Source organism: Sebastes umbrosus, chromosome 1 (genome assembly GCF_015220745.1).
Source record: "Sebastes umbrosus isolate fSebUmb1 chromosome 1, fSebUmb1.pri, whole genome shotgun sequence".
Lineage (NCBI taxonomy): Eukaryota > Metazoa > Chordata > Actinopteri > Perciformes > Sebastidae > Sebastes > Sebastes umbrosus.
Window position 1 is genome coordinate 13,855,746 of NC_051269.1, and position 26,933 is coordinate 13,882,678.

The window sequence follows — 26,933 nt, forward strand, 5'->3', positions numbered from 1 at the left end:
AACACCGATGGGAGATTTTTGTCCAATTTTGTATTTATTTTTGTTTATTTAACCTTTATTTAGCCAGGATAATCCCATTGATATATTGAATTTGCAAGAGAGTCCTGGCAAAGATGGCAGCGTAAAAGATTCACACAAGCACCACATAAAAATACAAATAACATTCTTAAAAACAAAACAGCAAAAAGTTAAAGACAACATAAAAACATTAAAAATTTCACATAAAAGAGACAACAGACTTAAAACAAACAGCAAGTTACATCAACCAAACTACCCAGACTAATACATTCAGTGCTCAAATAGTCCATAATCCTGTTTTTAAAATCTCGCATGCTTGTAAAATAATCTAGTTTAAAATGTCTCAGTAGCTCACACCAACATGAGGGTCAGAAAAACGTTAAAAAGGCTTTCACCAAAAACAGTGAGGGTTCTAGGAAAGAGGTACCTAATTTGAGTTCAGAGACTCTATGCTAACGACCATTGAAACTGTTCTGGTGACTCATAGTGAGACAACAGCTTGTTGTTTTTTTTCACTAATTTGTCACACTTCTATAACACTTCCTCTACGATGAGTATTTTTTGAAAAGATGTTCCGTATTTTCAAAACTCTTTTACAATGACTCTTTAAGATAAAACAATTGTTTTGTTAGCGTTCAACTGCAACAACTTCCACAAGACCTGTCTTTCAGACAAAGCAGTATCCTGAAAAAGAGGAATAATTCAAAGTGCTCTAAATGGCTAGCTACGCTCTAAGTATAGCTAATCACTACAGGAATGTTTTTGCTTTTGTTGAAAGAAGGTAAAACATTCTAGAAACAAACATGAACTCTTTAACATCATGTTCTTTTAGAGTTTCTTGTCCATATTTTAAAAAAAAAAAAACATCCTTCTCTAAAAGTATTTTTTGTGTGTTTATGTGATAGCAAGCAGTAGCGAGGTGACACAAAGACAGGAAGAAAGACATGCAACAAAGGTTCCCGACCAGATGTTGCATGTGTTCAGCGATTACAAAGGCCACAAGCAAAGATAAAACAATGATTTGGTCAACGTTGAAAAGCTACAGCTCCTTTAAAGCAGCAGTGGGTAGAAATGGAGCAAATATAATTAAAAAAAGGTATTTTTATAAAACAGTCACTCTATCCTGACAGTAGTGTATGAGACAGGTAATCTGAAAAACATCACGTGCCTCTGTGTCCTCCGGTGCTCCTAATGACATCTACAAGATTTCCCAGACCGGAGGAAAACAACCAATCAGAGCTGAGCTGGAGCCTTGCCATCTCGGAGCAGCTGTCAATCACTCGCGAATGCCGATCACACGGTCAAACTGGGCAGCCCTGATCAAATATAAATCAATATTCTGTTACTGTAATGCCTATTTCTCACCTCAAATGTAAAGCTAGTTTGACCGTTTGATCGGAGTTCGCGAGTAATTGACAGCTGCCTCCATTGAATGAACAGCCAATAGGAACGCTCTCTCTCTGAAATGACCTGTGATTGGCCAGAGACGATTTTTTTAAAGCCTGAAAACAGAGCCATGAGGAGGTGCAGAAGTCTAGTTTTCGCTCAGAACACTTGAGTTACAATATGCTGAAAGGTTATTATGGAATTTTTGCCCAATGATGCCAAAAACATTCAGCCTACTGCCGATTTAAAGCTTTGACCGAATGCCAACTGGATGTGTAACCTCAACTACATCCTCGTCCACTAGGTGGTGCAACATGATTTTCTGCATGTTTTTATAAACTGAAGAAGCTATTCAGATGAATGGAAGCGTCTGTTGATTCATTAAAAGATGTCTCCACAAATACTTTCCTAGCTACTCTCAATGTTATAATTAATTATAGTTAATTATGGTTAAACTGATTTGATTTCATTTTCAGAAGCAAGTTCATCACAGTCCTTAGCAGAAATAACACAATATGAGGATACAGCAGTATAATGGTAGCATGCCATATAGTGAAGGGCTGTATGTGATCTTTTTTCACCCTATAGGATCCATAGTACAGTACATGAGTTGCATTGCATCATCAAGGGTGAGCTTACATCGCTGCTGGGAACAGAGAGGTTTCATTCCATAGTGAACAGTGCATTTATCTCCAGATTAACTTGAGCTTGAGGCTCTTACATCATGTCTTGACACAGTTACTTGAGGAAAAAAAAAGACATAAAAAGTGTGTTTTTGTCCGTCCGTCATCCCCCTTCAGATCAGGTGTTTGGCTGTCGTCTGGAGATGCTCTGTGAGAGAGAGAAGAACACCGTCCCTCGCTTCGTCAGACTTTGTACAGATGCTGTGGAGAAGAGAGGTACAAACACTGCAAAACATACAGCCAGCTCCTGCTAATGTGATTCACAACTTCAAGGGGGGACACATGAGGAAACACTCCTCAATCCTGTTTTGAGCATCAGCCACTTGACAGCAGTTGTGCACCTCCTGTTCAGCTCCGTGACACAAATCACCTAACACACATTTACTGAAAAATGCTTGTGATTGCCCGACAGAGAGACGACTAAAAACGCGCAGAGAGGAAGTCGTGACAGCTGCCAGCCGTAGACAGATCTAAATGAGAGAAAATGGAGTTGTTTAGAAACAATGCTGCAAATAAATATTTAATACACACAAAAGATCTGTGTCTTGACCACAAGGGCTTTAAAAACACGGATTTGATGAATTAAATATTTCCATGGAGTTGTTTCAGATTGAGACATTTACATTCAAGGCCGTGACAGACTGAAAAACCTTTAGGACAAAGTAGCTTCTGGAAAAACAGAGAGGAATTGTTTTGATAATTCTCATAGTTACAGTATATAATGATTGCTGTAGGAAAGGAAGAAGGTAGATTATTGTTTTTCAGCATACTGTGTTAATTCAAGGTCACTCCTCTGTTAGTCTTCCTGAGGTTTCTCCCTTGGTTGTCCTGTTAAATTGTGTTTTTATCTTCTAAAATAATCATTATTTTCATCATCGATTAATCTGCTACTAATTAACTATATTAATATATAATAATATATATTGTTATAAAAAATATATGGTCTATAGAATAGTGTAAAAAGGCCATTGTAATTTCCCAGAACCTTAGGTGAGGTCTACTTGTTGCTTTTATTATTTTTATTTATATTTTATTACTCAAAACCCAAAGATATTAAATATTAAATAAATAAATAAATATTCACATTTAAGAAGCTGAAACCATTCTTAAATTAACTTAATGTGACCTATGACCAATGAATGAGCAATGCAGGTTTCGATTTTTTCCCCACGTGGCTGAATGAACGCTGTATGTTTTATAGCAGTACCATGATACACACATCTCCGTCAGTGGCTCCTTGTGACTGTGAAGCTGTGGATTTTCAACTCAAAGCTCTGATAAGATACTAATAATCAATATATCACAAAAGCCTGCTTCTTCTACATCTGACCACGGTGTTGATCTCGTCATGGAATTTGTTGACCGTAATTAAAAATATAGAATATCATCAGTTAAGGATTTTAATCATCAATGGTTCACAAGGCCTGACTTGTTCTACAATGTCTATCATTAAAACCAGTGAGAGAAAAAAGCAGAAACTCAATGTCATAACAGACCTTTGTAGGCACTTCATCAAGCTTGACGCTATGAAATGTTGAGAGGAAGTCCTCATTGGGGGTCATGTGATCATGCAAAACATAACTTTAAAAAAAAAAAAAAGGTAGGTGTCTGAAAATGCCAAAATGTACTTCTGCTTGACTTTATTCACATGCTTTTGGGCACTTATGCAACAAAACCAACTTCCCAGGCTCACTAAATTATTGATGTGCAGAAAAGCAAAACAATTATATCAGCTCTGACTGCCTTAAAATCTGAGGAACTATTTTTTTTTCATGTAGTCAAGTTTTAAATAATGGAATACATGTCAGTTTGGTTTTGATATTAACCAAGTTATGAGTTATTCGATGCTCAGACCCTCCAGTGATCTGACCAGCTCTGTGTGGTATGTTGCAGGACTGGACACTGATGGCCTCTACAGAGTTTCAGGGAACCTGGCAGTGATTCAGAAACTACGCTTCCTGGTGGACCACGGTGAGGATGAAGGGGAGGAGGGGGAAGAGAAAACTGATCTGTATCGATGATTAATTTAGTCTCTGACAATGAATGAAACCTGCAACGGAAATGTGGGGGGAGGAAAGAAGTGGTGGCAGGTAGAAGTTCATCAGAAATCTTTAAATTTGATCTCCTCTTTTTTTCAGCCTTTTAAAATCAAGATAAATTCCATCTGATGCTGTTTTTGTTCATCCTGATTACATATGATATTGTATAACTACAACACACACTCACTGTTCACCTGCTTTAAACCTGATTGTCTTGCTCCCACCACACGGCATCCTTTTGATAAGGTGGACGCCGAGGAAAGCCCACTGACTAACTGTTGGTTTTTGCAGAGCGAGCGGTGACGACAGACGGCCGTTACATGTTCCCGGCAGAGTTGGTACAAGGTAGATTCAGACTGACGAGGAAAAAACGGCTGCTTTCACGTGTTACTCAGCCTGCTTGTTTTTGTGCATCATGTGTTTGATAAATGTCAAAAACTCCCCACACACAGACCGTCACGCAGAGCTGAGCTGCGGCGCAGACGTGCACCGAACAGTTTGCTGGTTGTGCTACCATTTGCTTAATGTATGTGTGTCCCTTAGGCTTTACTGCTTTAAGTTTTCTGATGTAATAACATGCAGCAGGTTGTACAGCGGCGTCTCATACGGTGCACGCCTGCCACCAAGTGGACAAAACGGAGAATCAAGCTGCAGCTTGTGTGCTGTGAAGTGCTCTAATCTCTCACTGACTAATGCTTCTCATCATTAGAGACTTGTTAAAATCATAAATATTGAACTTCTTGACCCTGAGGTCAAATTAAAGCTCTTTATTTTCTTCCCTTTGGTTCTTATGATGCAATTTGAGAAGCATTGGTCAGGCCTGGATTTTAAGATGCTTTACATGTGTTTGTGCTTCTGTGTCTTCTCTGACTTATTTCTATCTCCCTCCTGCAGCTACAAGCCTTCATGTTACGCCTCAGCACTGACACAAATTCACACTCTGTTCTGTTGATGTTGTTCACTAAACGATACTGTGACTGTAACTCTACTTCTTTCTCATTATAATTCTAACTCTTTGTCTCTGTTTTTCACATTGCCTTGCCTTTTGTTCACTTCCTCTGACCCTGTCTGTCTGGATTTCTCCTCCTCCTCCTCCTCCCTCCCTGTGTCTCAGAGGAGAAGCTGAATTTGGACCAGAGTGATTGGGAGGACATTCATGTCGTCACAGGAGCTTTGAAACTTTTCTTTCGCGAGCTTCCTGAGCCCCTCGTGCCCTTCGGCTTCTTCACCGACATCGTGGAGACAGTCAGTGAGTGACCAGCTTCAGCCTCAGTTTATTTTTTAAATACTGTATATACCCTCCGCCTTCATGTGGAGCGTCACTTCATATAGAATGACACTCATTTTTGATCAATCTAAGGCAGAAATTAAAATAAAAAATCTGCTTAAGTTTGTATGAAATAAAACTCAATTCTCATTTAAAAGCACCTTTATTGATTTGAAACATGGACAGTGTTTTTTCCATGTTTTTTGTGCGCATCCATGGCCTTTTACTTGATTCTGTGTTGTAGAAATCGAACAGGAAATGATGGGAAAGAGAGAGAGGGGGGATAATATGCAGAAAAGTCCCTGGCCGGACTTAAAATGGGGATGTTGCAATTACATGATCGGCTTCTTTTAAAAGGATAGTTTGGGTGTTTTGAAGTGGGGTTGTATGAGGTACTTGTCCTAGTCAGTGTATTACCTACCGTAGATCACGGTCGGCGCACCGCCAGCTTGGAGAAACAGACAAGAGTCACCGCACAGGAGCAAAGCAATGTCCAGCCGGGGACGTCCGCAAAAGACGCCTAAAAGAAAGGCTTACCTAAGAAAATCATTATCAGTTTAAGTTTACGGCATATTTAGAATATTTTCACCGTTTTACGTTGTGGTCAGACGGCTGTTTCCAACGGGGAACTGAAGCTGTTGTATCCGTCTATGCCCTCGCCAAAGCCACCAGACTCCATTGAAAAAAACAGTAATTTTACCTCACAGAACATGGAGGTTGCTGGTCTACCGCTGCCTTGATCGGCTAGTTTGTATCTGTTATTGTGTGACTTTGGAGAATTCGAAATGACCAAAGTCACGCAATAACAGCCGTGTTCTACGAGGTAAAATTACTGTTTTTTAATGGAGTCTGGTTGCTTTGGCGAGAGCATAGATTGTGTGTGTAGGTTGAGTGTATAGCTATCTCACGACAAGGCAACCAGCAAATATATTCTAAATATAGTGTACACTTAAAGTGATATTGATTTCTTTAGGTGGGTCTTTCTTTAAGGTGGCATAAATACGTTTTGCTGCCGACCCCGTCCACAGCAGTACATTACTTTGCTTCCTTGCGGTAATTCCTGTTTGCTTCTCCAAACTGGAGGCGTGCCGACCGTCATCTACTGTAGGTAATACACCGACTATTGATAAGTACCTCATACAACCCCACTTCAAAATACCCAAACTATCCCTTTAACCTCTAGGCCACCAGGACACCTGCGTAGGAATCTCAACTTAATATTTTTCCTCTGATCTGTTTTTATTTTGAATACGCATACTAACACTGTTGAGTCCAAACCAGGACAGTCTGGGTTGGAGAGTTTACCCCCTCTTTACTTGGGCTCTTTCACACTTTCAAACGGTGGTGAAAGTCATTTTCATGATTATAGAATATGCTGTATTTACAGCCCTTTTCCACCTCTAGAAAATGTTGCACAACGCCACATATATCATGAAAGATATATGGACACAATAAAATAAAATGGTGCTTCCCAAAAAGAAAATTGCATGAGTTCCAATGCGAGAGAAGAATAATTACATACTGACAAAACTGAAATTTATTGAGCAGTATTGAATTCAAATGAAGTGATGGTTTTACTGCACAAAAATCCTCACAGTATAAATCCTCACTGCATTTATTTTCACACAACTCCCATAATCCTCAGCTCATATGTGTTATTTAATATTTTTCTTCTTGTCAACAAATGCCATAAAAAGTAGTCTTTCACTACTTTACGACTTCCCTACCCCGTCTGCAGCAGTCCATTCAGACTTAAACATTTAAAAATGGGCCACAAATTTGTAGTTAGATTTTTTTTAAGGGCCAAATGGTTTCCTAAAACAGCAGATCACAGTAGGTTTATGCGAAGGTTACTCAAAAAGAAACACATTTGGGGACTATTTTCAGCAGCGTATTAATAAACATTTGATGCTCTAGTGAGTATTTATGGCGTCATAATAAAGGAACATGTTATCCAGTGCAGCAGCTGAGGCTCAAAGATGTTTTTAACAGTTTTGAACAATGATGTAGGTCTATTGCACCAAATCACACCATCAACGCTTTTTTTCATTGTCAAATAATCTGTCGATTATTTTCTCCATTAATCGATTAGTTGTTTGATCTATAAAATTTCAGAAAACGGTGAAAAATCTGTGTTTCCCAAAGCCCAAGATGACGTCCTCAAATGTCTTGTTTTGTCCACAACTCAAAGATATTCAGTTTACCGTCATAGAGGAGTAAAGAAACCAGAAAATATTCACATTTAAGAAGCTGGAATCAGAGAATTTTTAATCCATTTAATTAATCTATTATCAAAATAGTTGGCGATTAATTTAATAGTCGACAACTAATCAATTAATCGTTGCAGCTCTTGTTGATAGTAGGATCAATTCACGAGTCTCTTTTCATGTGCTTTTATCTGTTGACTTAAAAAAAATGTGTGTGTGTGTGTGTGTATATATATATATATAAATATATATATATATATACACAAACACCAAACTTCCTTCAACTGCATTCTTTATCAATTAATTTGCATGAACTGGTGTGATACAGCAATTTATCATAATATCTTTTACTTATCCTGAAAAAGCAGATAATCTAGCAATTCAAAATAAATTACATTTAGTAAGAAACCTTGCATATTAAGAAAAAATTATAATAATTCTTGGCATAAATTCCCTGTTTGTTTTTTTTTATCAATCCATGGGACTTTTTGTTTTTGCACAGGGAGTGATCATCAGCACTTCACAGTTTCACATCAAACCACAGTGGTGCTTGTTGATAACTGCATGCTGCTTTATCAGATTAGATAGTGGATGCTAATGGAGAACATGTGATATCAGTCACTGGATGTAAATCAGATGCTAATAAAGTTTCATGAAATGGAAATCAAATGATGACATTTATTGTGATCTGACACGTCTCTTGCTCTGTGTTGCAGAGATGTCTGACTACATGGACAAAGTGGATCGTTTGAAGTGTCTGGTGCTCAACATGCCTCCTCCAAACCATGACACGCTGCAGTTCATGTGTCGCCATCTCAAACGGTGAGAGGGCGGAAATGAAACCGCGTGCATTTGTCTTCGTCTTCTCTGTCTCTGTGCCCTGAAACTGCCACATTTCATAACGCTGAATATTCCCTCGGGATATTTCGGCACGAAGGAGTGAACCGGATGCCCTTGCAGGAAAATAAAAATCTCCAACCCTCATAACTTTTCTTTTTAAACCTGACCACAAGAGGGGGTAGTTTCCTCGTCGTTCTCAGTAATTTTCTGTCAGGGATTCTTTGGCCACGGCTCTCAAAGTATGCCAGTGCTGTACCAGGATCACACTGTTGTTAAGTTTGGGTCCCTGTGAAGATGAAAAGGCTGGAGGAAGATGAATGGCATACGATGTTCTGCGAGCCAGTTCCTTTTACAGTACATAAAATGTGTGTTTTTTACCGCCTATGGTTTTTCCTTCCACTCAGGGGTGAGTGTTCGTGTTCTGAGGCCGATGTTTGTGCCAGGGTGTGGTGGGCCCCATGAATTTGTCAACTCTGTGTCTTTCTCTCATTTTCTCCCCGCTGTCATTCCTTTCCCCCCTCGCTCTGTTTCTCATTTATTATCTCCCTGCTCAATCACCCCCTTCGCCTCCTCTCTTGCTCACTCGCTACCTTCATTTCCTTTGCTTCCTCTCCATTCTCTTCCTTCTCTTCTTTGTATTCTCCCTTTTCCTCTTCCTCCCCTCTTCCTCCTCTTTCCATCCCTTTCTCCTTTTCTCTCCCTCCTCCCTCCCCCCACGCTCTCCTCCTTGCCTCGAAGGTCCCATGGGAGCCTTGTGGTTCGTCTGCTGGAAGGCATACCAACACCACCGCCGCCACCACTGGAACCTCTCTCTTTTCTCTCTTCCCTCTCCTCTCCCTCCCTCTCTCTCTTTTTTCCTCCTCTCTTTTTAATGTGGAAGTTTTGAGCAATTGCTGGCTGCTTCTGTGGCTTGGTGGGAATGGCATTTTTAGAAGAATGCCTCATGCTGTGGCTTAAACCCATTCCTGCGTCCCCCCTGATCTCACACACACACACACACACACACACACACATACTCTCAAACACACCAACATAGGTGGATACAGGCGGTGGATTTAGACAACTTATGTGCACAAATTTAGATCGCAAAATGCAGATACAAGGTCACGAACATGCATGCAAAAACAAGATGTCACTGGTGGACGCTGATTCTTTTAGTTGTTGTCCTTAGTATAAAGATGTCACATGCTGACCGCAAGAATGAAGCCGTATGGGCAGTTAGCAGTCGTCTATGTCCCTCCAGTCCCAAAGAATAACTTAAACAAGAACAAAGTCTCTAGCCATGTTAGTTTCTCTATGAGGCTGTTCTCAGGCAAAGTGGTGCTTTGAACTAAATGCTAGCGTCTGCATGCTCACAATGACAATGCAAACATGTTGATGTTTAGCAGATTTACCATGTTCACCATCTTAGTTTAGCATGTTAGCATGCCAACATTTGCTAATTAGCACTAAATCCGAAATAAATCCGAGACTGATGGGAAAGTCATTAGTTTTGCAGGATTTTGGTCATAAACCAAAAAATTAGACAGATTCAAATTTGCACTTGATGATGGCTGAAAAGATCACCCATTATTGCAACTTATTACAACAACTCATCCTGAGGGGGACCTGAATGTGTGCACCAAATTTCATGGCAATCCCTCCAATAGTTGTTGAGACATTTCACTCAAAAAACCACAAATGTCAACCTCATGGTGGCGGCGCTTGAGGAAATGTCAGGGGATCACAAAAAAAGTCATTAGAATACATCATCTGAAGACCATTAAAGTCTGTGCAAAAGTTCATGGCAAGACATCCAACGGATGCTGAGATATTTCAATCTGGGCCCAAAGTGGTGGCCTGACTGACACTGCAGTGCCATCCCCAGAACCATCCTGCTCACATATGACCAGAAATTCTTTGTTGTTGCTGATATTTTAGATGTTAAACCAATCTCTTCCTCTGTTTCTGATCTCTCTCTGCAGAGTGTTGGAGTGTTCAGGCACCAACCGAATGACCACCCAGAACATCGGCATCGTGTTCGGGCCGACCCTGATGCGTCCAGAGCGGGACAACGGCAACATGGCGGTGAATATGGTTTACCAGAACCAGGCGGTGGAACTCATCCTCAGCGAGTTTGACCACATCTTTGGAACAAGAGGCCCCTCTTGATCTTCTCGGACAGAGGAGGGGTTGGATTGGGTGGGTGGGTGGGTGTCAGGGGGGGGGGTCAGAAAGCTCCTCCAGATCAGACGAAAGCACAAGTAGTGCAGCGTTTGTGTCCTCTTTGCCTGTTGACTCATGTGGTGTAAAATGGGTTTCACATCAAAAAGATAATTACGGGGTAAAAAAGAACCAGGACAGAAAGCTGCTAATCATGACATCTGGCCTCCATATAAAGCCATGTTAAAACAATAATAGTAAAACAAACCAATTTTAGCTGCAATACTTGTGTCTTTGAGTGCAGATGTGGAGAGCAGCCTCGGTGTTTCGGAGCAGACGCCTCCATGTCACTTTTCCTTGATGTTTCAGACTCGATCAGAATAAATAAAAGCCATGAAAGTGATAAATCTCCAGCTAGCTGAGTATTAATTTATCAAGGAAGGAATGTGAGGAAGGATGTGTCTTAACGTAGCACTGAAACTCAGCGGAACCATCTCACTGTGAAATTCATCAGCACTTCTCACAGCACGGCTGGACAGATCCCACCTGCAGTGGAAAGCAGAAGATATACTGTCAAATATGCAAACAAGCAGGAAGCAAGCTGGGCGTGTAAAGGTGACCGCATCCCTGCTGAACTTATACAGTGTTTAGAAGAAGAGTTTTTATGTTCATTTCAGACTTAAGAGGTGGAACTCTTCAAAGCATGATTTCAGCGAGGGGATAAACATGCCAACAAGGCAGCAAATGTTCCTTTGTACCAAATAGTACTTTGTAGTGAGTGTGGACCTTTGAAGCTTCCCTTAATGTACAAACGATTGGATCTGTCTTCTATTTTTATTAATTCAAACTAACTCCGATTTAAGTTAAAAAAATATTAAATTGTAAATATGTGAAATAATGTCTTTGTCAACTAGTAGCACTTTGCATACAGTGTGTAAACTAAACATTATAAATTAGCCAAACTCAAACTGATACATTTGCTTCAAAACAAACAGTGTGTCGTTCAAATATTGCTTGGACCTGATTGTTAACTCTCCTGCAATAAAAAAAGTAAAAGTGATTTAAACTCATTGTTGTGCTGTTTGGTCAGGTTGTTTGTAGCGAGCGACGGGTTTGCGTGAGAGATAGTAGAAGTGTGTGGAGGTATGTGGGCCTCAGCGGGTGGAGGCATCCCCTGTGATTGGTGCAAATGCTGCTTTTAATAACAGAACAAAAGAGGAACTGGAAATGCATATGTTTAAAAAATGTGGATTTTCCCCAAAAACCCTCTCACTCTCTCACTCTGTGGCTTTGGTAATTTTATATTGACTGTGGGTTTGGCAGAAGACAAAAAAGAGCAGAACAGAGGGACAAGGGGGGGGGGGGAGAAGAGCTCAGCGATTTAGCAAAGTTTTATTAGATGTATTTATTCATTTTTATGTCCGTATTATTTCAAGTCATGTGAGTGTGTGAGGAGGATGTGTAGCTGATTGATGGGGAGTCATCTGAACTTTTGATCAGTGTGTCCAAGGTCGTCCTCATTTGATTGGCACAGAAATATTTTCTACTTAAATAGACAACCACATTTGTTTATTTGATCTAAATGCATGTACGCACATAGTCATCACAGTTTATACATGGATCCCTCAGTCAGGGCTGCACTTTCTGTTTTTTTGACAGTCAAGTGTGTGTTATTATAATATGCAAAGAAAATATAGCACCCTCGAAACATTAAATTATATAAGTATTTTTTTACCGTATCTTTTGTTCCCTCTCCAAATTCTAAAATTGAAGGGATTTTTCTTTCAATAAAAACCCAGTAGTGGCATTAAACTGCTGTAGCCTCGAGCTTTGTGATGTGTTTTATTTCACATGGTGTGATGTGCTAATCACTCCCTGAAATAGAATCAGTCCGTCAGGGACACAATCAAACACCCCTCCCTCCCAATCAGCGTTGTGTTGGCAGCGAAAGTCAAACTCAATTACTTTTCTCTCTCTTCGGTTTCTTTCTTTTTTTCTTTCTTTCTTCTTTGACTTATTAATTACATATGATTTATAACGACAGTCTTTAAAACAATGCAAAATATTAATTGTGCTTCCGCATGATGTATTTTAGTCAAATGTGCAGGCATAACTTTGGACGTAGACAAAACAGCAAAACTGCTGCAAACCTTTGGAGAAATTAGCTTACAACAGATTTTTGATACATGGACCGATGAAATGAAACAGCCCGACCGTTTTGCATCTGTAGATAGTTATTTTGTTTGCTGCAACACTAAAACATGTTTGAGTACGTGTAGGTATTTATTAAAAAATGTGGACGTGAAGAGAATGAGACGGTTGTGAAATGTTTTCATCTGTAACGTGTTTTTCATCCAAGTAACTGATTAACATTTCATAGACCGAACCACTTTAGAAAGTGTGCTTTATGGTAATTTGCTTGGGTAGCTCTATGTTAGTGAATCTGCATGGTTTATTCTTGCAGGAGGAGATACAACCGTGATGGCACATGGCAAACAACGGGCCTTTTGTTACTGCACGTCATGGCTTTTACAATTCATCTGAGAAGAGAGGACACACTTGTGCAGAAGAACAGTGTCTCTGCCCACCAGTGAAATCTGTAGCTGTGTTAATTCTTTACAGTCAGGCCTGCTCGCTCTGTTGCACTTGTTGGTAAGGGGGAATCGAAACTTTGAAATGCTCAGCACTCAACTTGACAACATGCTGCTCATGGATGGGTCTTGCAGCAATGTTGCAAGTGATGCTGATGCTGCCGTCTGACTGTGGTATATGAGTCAAGGGAATTCTCAATTAAATGTCACCTTACACATGTTTGAGATCAGAAAAACGTCATAACATCACCAATTGTTGGTGCCACAGTTGAGTAAATGCTGCTGATGCATGGTACCCAAAAGTATCTGACCCACGTCACCCCTTCTTGTTTGTTAGTGTTACGGTTAGCCGATTGTTTACTCCACCAAGCGTTAACCTAAAGTTCAGGGTATCAAATAGCAGCAGAGCCCCGTCATTGCCCCGGCCACATCCACAGGTTCACAGGCACCGAGCAGCCACCTCTGATGAATCATCATGCAAAGAGACAAAAAAAAAAAGCCACAAAAAAAGTTAGTGAAACAAATCAGTCTGCAGATCATGAAACTGTTTACTGAGATGGGAATCTGAGTCGCCACAGCCAAGCATCCGAACTGTCTGTGTTTACACTGAAATAAAAAAAAAAACTTAATTTTTGGTAGTTTAAGAGTGATCATTTAATTGAAATCTTAATCTTTTGAAATAACTTAATAATTTAACCTTTTTAATAGCCACTGAGTGAAAATTGGCTTGAAATGATTACGCTTAAGTTTTATATTTACAGTCTCATTAAAAGGTTTTCAATTAAAAGACAAGAAAAGGTTGATTGGGGATAGATTTTAAATAGAAAAACAATGAAATACAACATTCTTGTTACAAAGTATGTACAATTTTATTATTATTATTATTATAAAACATATATAAAAAGTGAATACAAAAGTTGCATGGGTGCCAGTAAAAGATAAAAAACAAAAAATAACACTGCTTGGTACATTTAAAAAAAAAAAAGAAAGTGTGCAGACGCTGAGTGAAGATAAAACACTTCTTGACCTAGAAATAACAGGTAAGGAAGTACGCACGAATAGGGTGGCAGTTGGCGTGTCACATATGCATAGCTTTGGTGATAAACACACACACACACACACACACACACATTATGACCAAGAAGTGTCTTTGGCGCACGGTATGCATGAGTGCTACGAGCTTAGTCACACCTCATGCACCACCGTCTTATCTCGTCGTACCAAGGCTCTGTCGGATTACTCACAGTACATCTGAGGTACTTTTCACATTGACTACACCGCAGTCAGAAAGAGGAAGTTAAATGTATGTGTCCTGAGTCTTGACCCTCACGCCACACCTCAACAAGACGAGCCCAAATGTGTGACACATTATTGTTTTTTTCTAGGGGTGAGAAAACAGGCTGTAGCACTTTTAAATTATTACGAGAAATAGGAGGATATTTTAGCATCAAATTAAATAAAGCAGCTGTGTGTGATTATTACACAAACCGTGAGACAGTGCAGGTTTGAATTGCTCCCTCAAAGGAAAACTGACTTAATCTTTTACCCTCTGTAACATACAGAGATGCAGAAATGACACTGCTTTTTTTGTTTAAAAAAAATAAATAAACACCTTCCGGTACTTCCTCTTTTTACTGCTCACTCTAAACTACTAAATAGAATAAGTCGAAGCCACTGAGCACCATAGTTAACCTGAAAAGATGAGCTGGTTGTACCTTGTGATTTCACAGCATGAATGAATGGCTTTGGGACAAAGTAATAGCTGCATGTGTGTATTGCCATGTAAAACATTTGACAAAGATATTGCTCATGTCTTAAAATAGAGGTAAGGATTTGTATGAGATAATACCACAGGATATCGAATGTTACTTTCACTTATGAGGAAGAATAAATAACTGAGCATCCAGCGATTCTGATTGATATTGAAGCTCTAACTGTGACGGCATGCTAAAGTAACAGACATGTCTTTCCATTCTTTCCTTCTTGGTTTCTCAACCCACTCACTGGTCGTGTGCACCTACATGTGAACAGTAAAAATGTTTCAAACAAAGTAAACTGGATCCTGGATATAAAAATACAAAGGCCTCTTCTTTATGGGTTGTGCAACAGTCAGCAGCAGCAAGCGTATAAAAAAATTAGATTGTCACATCTGGATGTGTGACATGAAATCCAATGAGTCAACCCAAATGTGTTTCAGCTGTTCTGGCAAACAAAAAAACAATTAAAACAAACAAACAAAAGGCCCTGAAGCTATATCAAGTCTATTTTGCATGATAAAATACTATAATTTGTTTTGTCACATATATTTTGTTTGTATGGCTTCATCCGCTTTAAGGCCGTCTATGCTTTGGCAGTTCTGTGCATTTCTTCATGTAAAAATTAGTATAAAAAAAAAAAATCAGTGGAGCTGTTTTATATATATACTGTATATGAGAGAAAAAGTGTATCAAAAGTCTTATTATATATATAGTATATGCATTGTATTGGCTTGTTAAAGTCAGTTTAAGTTTTTATTCTGGGTAAATCTGTTATATCCAGGTTCAGTTCACATTTGTCCAAGTCTCCATTCTGGTCCTCAGTGTCTCTGTCCCAGAATTGTCTTTCTGCATCATCAATATGGTTTCCCACGTCGTAACCATTTCTCTCATTTTGCACTCGGTTCTCCCCTGTAGGTGATCCTCGGATGGGGCTACCTCCCAGCTCCTCCACCACACCAGACAAACCCACATGTGCCTCTTCCACACGACCATCACTAACTCCCACGTCTTCCTCCTCCTCCTCCTCTTCCTTGAGGGCCTCTGCAGCTCCATCCAGACTGGAATCGCTGAGGAAGGAGTGCGCGGTTTGGGTGTCCTCGATGGACAGAGGGGTCTCGTCGGCGAGGCGGCCCCCGAGGCTGCCGCCCGCCCCCGGGGTGAGAGGCATCTCCTCTTGGTCTTGGTCCGGATCCTGGTCTTTGCTGCAGTAGGCGTAGCGGTGGTTCATGTGCTGGGAGTACGAGCCGGAGTGAGAGAAACGCTTGCCACACTTGTCACATTGGTAGGGTTTCTCTCCGGAGTGCAGCCGACTGTGCTCGATCAGATGATGCTTGTGCTTGAAGGCCTTGTTGCAGATCTTGCACTCATGAGGACGCTTACCTGTAATGAACAAGTGAAAAAGTGTTTAATAATATTCTATAAAAAGATGTACCAGTTTATTTTTAAATAGAAAAGACATTATCATAAACATTTAGCTTAGCGTAAAGAATGGAAACAAGGAGAAACAGCCAGCCTGGATCAATTCAAAGGGAATAAAATCCATCTACCAGCATCTCTCAGTGAGAAACCAAATAAGCGCGTTTCCCAAACTATTCCTTTAAAGGGACTGTATGTAAGTTTTTAAACGTATAAACTTTTTAATCATTATTTATTGCCAATGTGGGAACAGTTTGTAACTTAACCTAAAAAATTAGGCCGTCCGCGACTTTCTGGCTTTCCTCCATCAGACTGTAGACTGCTTTTTCTGGGAAAATCCAATGGATGTGACCTCATTCGCGCTCACGAGTGCCTTTACTCTCTTCAGCTCCGCTACATGGCTAACAGGGTGCAACCATAGCTAATGTTCGGTTAGAAATGGAGTCCGCTAACGCCAACAAATGACCAGCCCCCACCACGACTCAGACTCAAACACAAACTCCAAGGAAGCACAAAAAAAACAAAGTTATATCTAGTGAAGCCCGTCTTGCAAAACAGGAATGTGACCGACTTCGGGGGAAAACTAGGACCGGCCGGTCCTTAGATTCATAGGGGGACCTTTGTTTGGTTTTGGGTATTATGCTGCTAACATTAATCAACATGATGCCTGTCAATCACGTTCAGTCTCGTGTGTGTCACCTCACTGTTCTGACCGATGTCTGTTTTGACTGTCGTTGACTTAACAGCCACAAGTGTCACTGTTAACAAGCAATTTCTGATTCTTACGTAGAGCCCCTTTGAACATGTTTAACAAATGTTGTAGTAATCTATAAACTGTAGGAAAAGCAACCGACCTGTGTGCTCGTATTTGTGTCGGAGCAGAGAGCTGCTCTTCTGAAAGGTTTTTTCACAAATGTCACACGCGTAAAGCCCCTCATCTGTCTTCTTCAGTCTTTTCCTCCCTGGTCCTCCTTCTCCCTCCAGTCCATCATCCATGAGAGAGAGGTAGTCCAGAGCTCCACGGCTTAACACCTCACCCTGCGGAGAAAACATGAAAATGTGTATCACCGTATATTTAGATTATTGTAATTCTACACATTCTTGCAGCGATGCTTTACAACATAATCAGATATTTGAATGTATTGTTGTTGCTGCTTCTGCATTAATTTTGAGGTCGTTCTCCAGAAAATACACATAATTATTTTAAAACAAGGTGGCCTTACTCACCATGAGAGCTTGTCTCTCCTGGTGGATCTTTTTCAGCGTCGCCTCTGCGTCCGCCTCCATCATGAAAGCCATAGGAGAGAGAAACCCCGGGCTATTAGGTGACTGGCTGAACGGAATCGCTGCGATGCCATCATGTCCTGAAAGCCCTAAACCAGACTGGTTGAAGATAGGAAATCCATTATATAAGGAACCTGGAAACAGAGGAGCTCCGGCCCCGCCATAGACCGGGTGATGGTGGTGGTGAAGGGCGAGATGTGAAGTTGGACTGGGTCTCCTAAGTTGCTGCTCTCTCCTCTCTCCTCTGGCTGAATTGCCGTTTACAGTTTTGTTCCTCCCCTCCCGGTCTGAGAGCTGCTTGGGCAGGGAGAGGTCCAGAGGCTCGTTCTGTGCAGACCAGTGGCTGCTGGTGTGGTTCTGAGGGGAAGTCAGTTCGGGAGGACAGCTGGTGAGGTCCAGGCAGACCGGAGAACCGAATCCTGAAGAGGGAACCCTCCTCCTGACTCGAGGGGATGACAGCTCTGGGGAGTGGTTCATTGGTTGGCTTGGGCTTCCCTTTTCCTGGCTGGACCAGAAGGCTCGTGAGGACAGGGCGTCGTGGAGGGGCTGTGGGGGGGAGTGCATTGCCACCAGAAGCTGCTGCGGTAAAGAGTGCCAGCTGGGCTTCTGTAACGGCGATTTGTTTCCGTTGGTTACTTCACTTGGTTTGCTGTTCTCCAGTTGGAGAGCAGATCTGGGGAAGAATAAAGGCGGTGAGGGGTGGTCTTTGCTGCGAAGCCCCTCGGGCACCTCCACCGCCTCTCGGTTCATCTTACAGAGGTAGCGCTCATGCTGCAGGAGCACCGCCACGTTGGGAAAAAGCTGGGAGCACCATCGACACGTCACCCCGAGCACACCTCTCTCCCCTTCACCTGACCTCACTGCCTCTCTTCTTCTGTCGGACGACACCTTCCTGTCAGGCCCTCCCCCGTTGTAAATCACCTTCCTTTCCTCCGTTGCACCTCCTCCTCCTCCTCCTCTGTCCGTCTCCTCATCTTTCTTCACCTCCCTGTGAAGCATCTCCTGCAGCATCTGTTCAAACTTGGTCCCAGAGTGCAGATAAGGCAGCAGGGTAGTCCCTTTTAGTATGTTGGCCCTCAACGAGAGCTCTGCCGAGGGGTCCCAAAGCCGAGCCAGGTCCGACGCTCTGGGGAAGCCCGTGGGGTTGAGGTTTGGGTCCTGCAGTGAAAGCTGGTGAGGATCCTCTGGTGCTCGACACAGAGGCCCGCTGTGATCTTGGGAATGTGAAGCCAACGGAGAGCCCTTGTCAGTACTGTTTCTCCCCGCGCCTGCAGAAGGAGACGTTGGAAACGAGTGGTGGTAGGAGCTTTGCCTGTGTCCATTAAATGCGCCGCTGCTACTTCCTCCCGCGTTTCCTCCTCCGTTTCCTCCACCACTCAGGCACTTTTTGCTGCTTAAGTGGGAGCTGTAGGAGCCAGAGTGAGAGAAACGCTTCTTGCAGTTGGAGCACTCGTAGGGTTTCTCACCTAAAGGATGACACGCAGATGGGATCTATTAGAGTAGGTTGAAAATACCCAACTTGTCCTGTCGTGAATTATCTCAACTTTCCTGTCAACACATCAAATTAGGTATAATTTCATACCATATAACTGGCACCATAAGTAAGGGTTAGTGAGACAGTGGAAACAATAGCAAATTGATGGGTGAGCACAACTGTTTTCATGTTATTTTGTCTCACCGCTGTGGATGCGGAGATGCTCTTTGAGGTGGTGTTTGTACTTGAATGCTTTCCCACACTGCAGACATTTGAACTTCCTGGTCTCAACGCCTTGATCCAAACTCATGACACTCTGCGATGACAGGGCACTGTCATTAGTTTTATATAACAACACATTTAGGGGTGTGAAGAAGTATGATTTCATCAACACAAATTTATAACTTTAGTTATAAAAGTTTCTCCCACTGTCTGTGTGTATCTCACCTTGTCCTGCATTTGGTTATGAAGAGCCAGGTGCTGCTCCATCTGTGACCTAAGGGTGGCAGTGTATCCACAGAGCGGACAGACCATGTGGCCCCCCTCCCTCTCCTGACAGTACTTGATGTGGTCCCTCAGAGAGGCTCCACGCTGGTACATCATTTGGCAGAACGGACAGGCCTGCTGGCTCCTCCCTGCATCTAGAGTCCAGAGAGAGAGAGGTGACATTTTAATATTTGTTTATTAAATACATCCGTCTATTCATCCATTTTATCCTGTTCAAGGTATGTTGGGGGGCGGAGCCTATATCCCATTTCGTAATTGTAGCTATTTGTGTTGAGTTATATTTTATATGGGATATTGTTTGAACCTAATATTTTTTATTTGTTTGAGTTAAGTTATTTTATATGCTTATATTATAATATTTAACTCAATAGCCTTTTATGTAATCTTGGTATACTTGATATAAAATGTTGAACCACAACCTAAATATTAATATTGTGGGACAACATCACACTGTTACATGCATCAACTGCTTGAACATGGACGTGTAAATGAGTTGTTCATCTCCTCTCCAACCCTGGGAAATGACCTTTGTTGAACCGTTAGCGGCTGATAAGCTGATGTGTTTCCTTTCCATTTCCTTAGAATAACATTATACAATCAGATATGCGGTTCATCATTCTAACAACACACCGCCTGGCTTTGTCGATTTTCTATATAGCATCATTGCAGCTGCTCCCTGATCAGCCTACCTGCTCCCTCAGGTGAGCGGTGCTGAGCTCCCGGTGACCAGATGGCGGGCGGCAGCTCGTCGTGTCTGCCGCCCGGGTGGTACATTGCTGCCGTGCCATTGTGGCTCAGATGGTCCAAGAGACTGGATGAGGTAGAAGCCTTCCTCAACTGGGCCAGAAATTCATAGTGGGCCAGGTCCTCCAAGGAATTCTGGGAGTCTGATCTCTTACCTGGGAACAGAGAAAAAGATACAGTGAAGCTGTAATATCCATTATGAGAAATTAAGTCAATTTTATTTATATGGCACCAAGAGAAGTTGTCTAAAGACACTTTTCATATAAAGCAGGGCTAGACTGTACTACAAGCATTTGGGCGACGGCGGCAAAGGAAAAACCCCCCTTTTAACTGGAAGAAACCTCAAACAGAGAAATATGTTTATATTTAACCAGAGGTTAACCTTAGTTAACATGAAACTCCTGAGCAGTGTCTGGCATTTTGTACAGTTTAATACATAATTCACACACTGTCTTTTTGGTGACATTTGCAGGAAAAAAATAATATTAGATTTTTTTTTTCTTTATTTAATTCAAGTCTCACAGAAGTAAAATAAATAAATAATAAAATAAATAATAAAATAAAAATCCCGGCAGACAAGGTACCATAAAGGCTGAGAATAAATACAACACAGACAACAAAAACAGGCAGAAAAGTGTCACACACTGCACAAAAGACCATGAATAATATCTAGGGATGCACCAATCTGACTTTTTCAGTCCCGATACCGATACTGATACCTGGGCTTTGGGTATCGGCCGATACCGAGTACCGATCTGATACCAGTGTTTAATTAATAAGATGTATGCCTCACTGTGTGGAAGAGACTGAGATCATTCTTTTATGTGTAAAAGCAAGCACAGGCTTGACATAAACATTGCTTTCAAAACTTTGTAAAACAAAATGTGACTAATAAATACATAGATATAAATTTATTGAATTGTTCTATATTATTAGAATATTAAATCATCCACCAGCAACTTGGCAAAAAAATCTTCAAAATTAACAGAAATCACTATCCAAGTGATTTTAATGCAGGAACAAATTGGTCAAAACTTAAAACAGGAATTAAAATTACAGTACATAATGTACTGTATGTAGTATAAAAACATAGAATTTAATTGAATAGATTGGCCCCACTGTCACCGATATCCGATCCAGCTATTTGAGTCACTATCGGCCTGATATCCGATGTGGTTATCGGTGCATCTCTAATAATATCCTGTTATTATGCAGATTAATATATGGCACTCCTCTCATTTTGAATTGATCATTTTTACAGCTGTTCTGCATTCTTGTTGGTGTGGTTGCTGCTGTTACATTTTCATGTCTTATATGTGTTAAATCAATAAAGCGTTTGCTCTCTGGCTCTGTGTGATTGTCATGTTCATATGTGTGCAGTGGGAGTGGGGTTTTAAAGTGACACTGTGCAACTGAATCTAATGGAGCTAAATTGTTTACACTAGACTGACAGATAAAACAATGTATTCAGGGAACCGGTTGGCCAGATATGAAGCTATAGATTTGAAGAAGTGCAGTGACAGGAGGGCAGAGGGAGACAGAAGAAGAAGAAGAAGAAGAGAGGGCGCCTCCTATCATGAATCAAGCCCAGTCAGCGCACAACGACTTTGAGGAAGATTTTTCAAATGTTTGCAGATGTTGGCATATTTTGAGCTGTTTTTTTATGTGGTGAAGGGAAGAGCTTGTGCGGTGGAGTGTTGTAAAAACTCAGCTTGGCCTTCATCAGGCCAGGCCAAATCACACGAGGCGAGGGAGCTAAGTGATTGTTAGTAGGCGAGCCGCGTGAGCCTTTGATCTCCACTAAATAAAAGGGAAAGCCTCGCGCAGTGCAGCGCTGATTTCAGTACCGTAACGTCACCTCTTTGATGCCTGGAAATATTGTGACATTGTGTGGGATGACTTCTTTTGTCATGCTTTCAGAAGGCTGCCTTTTCAAAGAGGAGAGTGAAAAAGAGGAAGAGCTCGTAGGGAAGGCCTGGTTTCGCAAGGAGCTGATATGAAGGTGTATCTAGAGGCTCTGAGCAGAAGCGTCAGCACACTGGCGCTGTGTTGCGTCAGAAAAACACTGTTAACTTGTTTACACATACACAGCTGTATCATACAGTATATACAGTGGGTGGAAGTTACAAATTACCCTACATTTACTCTAGTTACTGTAACAAAGTCGTTTTTGTGTACTTGTAGGCTACTTTTGTTTGAGCATTTTAAATAGTAATTTCACTTCACTAAAAAAAAAAGTCCTGATTATTTTTTTATCTATTTAACCGTTATTTAAGTCATTGAGTTTATGTTTAATTTATTTTTCACAAATTAAGACTACAAAAAAATAAATAAATAAATAAACAATATTCAGTGCAGGAAGATTAAAAAAAAACACTGGGCTTATCTGAAGCCTCCACCTAGAGACAAGATTAATATACAGAAATAATATGACTACATTATTATTAAAAATGCATGTACATATATTTCTCCTTACGATTTATTTACTATTACTATTATTGTTTATTATTTTTTTTTACCTTAAGGCCGGTGGAATATCTGTAAAAGAGGAAAGCTCTACCTACCACACAAAGCCTAACGCCAGTCAGAATAGGTAAGTAATATAAACACACACTACATTCTCACTCAGTGTAAGTTCCATAATGACTACTCTGTGGTTCTGAATGTGGTAAAAAAAAATATTTTGTTATGAATTATTTCATTTAATCTTCCATGTGTACCACATTATCTTCATCACTACAACAAGGAATGGGGGGCTAGCATATATGGGTCTAGCATGACATTGTTCCAAATATGTAAAATACCAGTTCCTTTATAGATGTATTGTGAACAAAAAAAAATTCTCTTTTTCAAGAGTGTCTTGGCCAAGATAGGCAGCAGCACAGTCACACAGTTGCAGACATAAAAACAAATTATTTAAAACGAACACAAAGAGCAAACTATAGAATCATAAGGTATAAAAAAAAATATTCAACAGCATTCAAAACATCTGCAGCCAGATGTGCTTGTTTTCATGTCTTTTAGAAGCACTAGAAACAGTAACTTGCTGAACTTTTCTGAAGGATGTAGATCCATAGGTAAGATAGAAAAGAATAGCCATATAAATAAGAATATACTGATAAACTATGAGAATGGGACAGAAGAAAGGAGATCAATAAGCAGCTGCAGCAGAGAAGAAGCTGCAGGTGTGTGTGTGGCCGCAGGAGGACACCATGCAGCTCCACATCCAGGGTGGTGGTGACACCCCGGAAATGATGCGTCATGAATGTTTGCGTTCTCGGCCAAGTTCAAATCAGTTTCAATCAAATTATGGATCACATATGGGATGTGTTTATAATTAGCGTTATTGTACCAAATAGTTAAAAAAAACAATGCTACACACTGCAGAAGACTTCGTAGCTCTGAGAATATCTAGTGAATGTACAGTGGATGTTTGTGCAGAAATAAATGCTGCAGCTCCTCCAGACCAACAGAGGTTTACCGTGTCTTGTGAAGTGACGGGGCTCTGCAACGAGAAACGTTATCGTTTCCCTGCGGCTGCGGTCGGAGACGATACCGTTTCTCTTACTGCTTCAGCCCCGAGGCTGAAGCAGGAAAAGCCAACACCAGGATCAGCAGTGATTCATGGAGAGACCTTCGTCTGGTCAGCTAACATTACTGCCAAGCAGCTGAAATATAGAGTGATATTGTGGTTTTAGCTGACGTGTGTCGCCTCACTGTTTTGAGCGATGCTCGTTCATGTCTATGTAGAGCGAGCACAAGCGCGAGCAACAGGACGCTGACTTTAGTTGACTTAATGGCCACAGGTGTCACTGTTAACAAGCATTTCTGATTCTTACAAACAGTCCCTTTAATGATTGATCTAATGCACCACGTGGCTTGCACGCAAAGTGACACACCCACAATGTCCGTCACCTGTACAGGAGGAGCACACTGGGCCTGACAAACAGGCTAAATGCTAACATGCACATGTGGATCCTCCAGCAGTGACTTCTGCGTTCACTGAGGAACTTCTACCTGTCTGGGACCAGGAGAGGATGAGTGGACTATGATGCTTGAACCTGGAGCAGACTGTGGAAGACTTTGCGGTGACTTTCACAGGTGAGTGCACCAACACACTGCTGAACTCTATCAGGATGAAAACGTCAACAACCACGTCTTTTTGCCTAGCAACGTTGTTGCGTGTGCGCACATCCATGGCGCGCTCCGCGGTGCGTAAAAGGTCGCGTCTAGAAGGGAACCCGAAAATTGCGAAATCTGATCTCAGATCTGCAAAAACTTGAAAAAACTTTCGCGAGAGACTCTGCCGCTGCCCTGACACCTATCCGATCCCACTTTACAAATCTCGCGAGAGTTTCCCCAGTTTGCTGGTTCCCTTCTAGACTACCTGTGTAAAAACCATAGACCTTTTCAAACTTGACAACATGAAGCTAAATGGGCCTCTTTGTATTTCCTGTTGCGATGTTTGTTAATGTGGAAGCTGACAGGAAGTAAACTTGGACCAAAGCTGTTGCTAGGATGACAAGGTAAAGGTCTACACTACAGAAAAAACAACTGCAGTCTCTCCTTTGCTGTAATATGTGTGTTAGTGGCTGCAGCTGCTGTTTAGTTGATGTTGTTAACATGTCCACGCTGTCTGCTTTGGTAATGTGTTGATTCTAAAAGAATTTTCAGTCGTCATTTTTATTTAATTGATTGAGTTTTATCTCTTTCCTGGTTAATTGTTGTGAGGCTACACTGAAGGCAGTTGTATATTTATATAATTGATAACCAGTTATATGCACAGACTGCAGAATACCTGTCTGTTGGTGTGAACATAAGGGGTCTGTTGCTGATGTTGCACTTGTGTAGGCTGTACGTTAACATTTAATACAATCTATATTGTAGCTTTTCATATAACAGTAGTATCATCATATATACCATCACCCCTACATCCCCCTTTCAAAATGTAACGCAGTAACATTTACTCAGATTACATTTTAAGTGACACACTTTTACTTTTAAGTAGGGCTGACCCAAATGCTTCAATGCTTCGACCCTTGTCGTGGTATTCAACCTCAAAATCAGTATTCGAATGCTTTGTTTTATTTGTTTTGTCTATATATAAGTAAGTATATGATAATAATAATGTATGAATTCTAAAATAGTCCATGAAATAAGGAATAATCCCACAACATTATTCATATTCAACATTCATTATTATTAGTTATTCTCAGACGGATATTGCTGTTTGTTGTGTGTAGAGCACTGTCCCGGGCACGGACACGGTTGAAATGGAGACAGACAGACAGAAGAACACAGTACACAAGTACATTTTAACTTAATTTGTTTTTTAAAGTACTTTTACTTGAGTACAATATTCTAGTTGGCCAGTAGTTTCCACCTCTGAGTAGGCCTACTGTATATGTATCACATGTTACACTCTACAAACTTTCTTGGCCAGACCTTCATTCTTCAGAATCCCCTTCAGAAAACAAAGGCTTAACTTAAAATAGCAAATGTTTGAATACTTTAGTTGAGAACTTACAGTACATCCTCAGAGGTTCCTGGTCTCCCTCCCTGTCAGCGGTGGATGAGGTGGCGGCGTCCTCTGCGGCCTCGGCCTCCTGCTCCACCTGCGGCCAGTAGTTCCTGCTGGCGGGGCTGAGGCTGAGGCTGTGCGGCCTCGTGGAGCGAGCAGGGCTGCCGGGCTCCTCCGTCCCCTCGCTGGGTGTCAGGCTTGTCTTGTCCAGGCTCTCCTGGCAGTCCTGGGGCTCCAGGCTCCACATGCCCACCTCATCCTCGCCCTCAGATCCCAGTGAACTCACCTGCTCAGCATCCACTGCGAGAAAGAGAGAAACAGAAAAGACTAAAGACACTCAGACTGACAAGTCCTGTTTAAATGATATGCAGCTAACAGACAGTATATGCACATTAGGGAATACCTTATTGTATTTTCAAATATATTCAGAAAATCCAATATCATAAACGTGTCTTAAATCTACATAAGAGTCATTATTTAGTTGTGTCCAAATATATATTCATCATTTTTCAGCATGACTCAAAAGGCAGTAGACATGAGTTTCTTATCCTTTCAGCCGTAGATTATGATCAAAACCAACAAGCTACATAAATTAAAAAAATGTGTCAGCAACTGAAACCAAACAGGGCAAAAACACACCAGAAATTTTAAAGTGTTGAATAAGTTCTCGACTACATCTAACGTATTGTTTTAAGTCATCAGTATTATTATTTGTTTTTTTACAGTGTTGTTTCTCTGTAAGCAAGAGGAATGAAATCGTTCTCATGTGAAGTTGTTCAATGTGTTTCTTATCATGAGACATTTTATATGGCTTTGTGTGGTTTGACATGCGGATTATGATCAATACAAGCAGACACGCTCAGCATGCAACGTACACATTTGTGCAAAGGAGATCCAGAGCTGTATAAAAGGAGGGTCCCAAATAGAAGTTATGATATTTGAAATATTCCACTGAACTACGACCGCAATATAAAACTTCAGACAAAGAAATATAATGTGTTAATAGTCATTTGTGATCAATTTCAGCGTGGTGTCGAAAGGGATGGTTTTACTCTGA

General features: G+C 41.1%; 2 protein-coding genes and 1 long non-coding RNA gene across 9 annotated transcripts in view; 2 read left to right on the plus strand and 1 right to left on the minus strand.

Moving 5' to 3' along the window:
• The window catches only part of arhgap9 (Rho GTPase activating protein 9), a 49,691-nt gene extending 38,039 nt beyond the window's left edge, over positions 1-11,652 (plus strand). For 4 of the 6 annotated variants that reach the window (XM_037784779.1, XM_037784770.1, XM_037784761.1 and 1 more), the window contains 6 exons: positions 2,205-2,303; positions 3,981-4,058; positions 4,418-4,471; positions 5,241-5,375; positions 8,317-8,422; positions 10,405-11,652. In XM_037784779.1, coding sequence (XP_037640707.1) covers positions 2,205-2,303; positions 3,981-4,058; positions 4,418-4,471; positions 5,241-5,375; positions 8,317-8,422; positions 10,405-10,591 — 659 coding nt within the window. In that variant the 3' untranslated portion in view covers positions 10,592-11,652. Of the gene's footprint in view, positions 1-2,204; positions 2,304-2,499; positions 3,731-3,980; positions 4,059-4,417; positions 4,472-5,240; positions 5,376-8,316; positions 8,423-10,404 lie in introns of those variants that run through there. The other 2 variants (XM_037784788.1, XM_037784800.1) reach the window with 2 other exon arrangements.
• A 2,320-nt stretch (positions 11,653-13,972) lies between these two features.
• The window catches only part of LOC119498143 (zinc finger E-box-binding homeobox 2-like), a 34,933-nt gene continuing 21,972 nt past the window's right edge, over positions 13,973-26,933 (minus strand). For both annotated transcript variants that reach the window (XM_037786696.1, XM_037786705.1), the window contains exons 2-8: positions 25,883-26,176; positions 20,301-20,510; positions 19,552-19,745; positions 19,309-19,420; positions 17,574-19,096; positions 17,201-17,384; positions 13,973-16,310 (exon numbers count right to left, since the gene is read on the minus strand). In XM_037786696.1, coding sequence (XP_037642624.1) covers positions 15,676-16,310; positions 17,201-17,384; positions 17,574-19,096; positions 19,309-19,420; positions 19,552-19,745; positions 20,301-20,510; positions 25,883-26,176 — 3,152 coding nt within the window. In that variant the 3' untranslated portion in view covers positions 13,973-15,675. The remainder of the gene's footprint in view (positions 16,311-17,200; positions 17,385-17,573; positions 19,097-19,308; positions 19,421-19,551; positions 19,746-20,300; positions 20,511-25,882; positions 26,177-26,933) is intronic.
• On the plus strand, positions 16,801-17,145 carry LOC119498154. The gene is made up of 2 exons (XR_005209069.1): positions 16,801-16,942; positions 17,100-17,145. It is a non-coding gene; the product is annotated as an uncharacterized LOC119498154 (long non-coding RNA).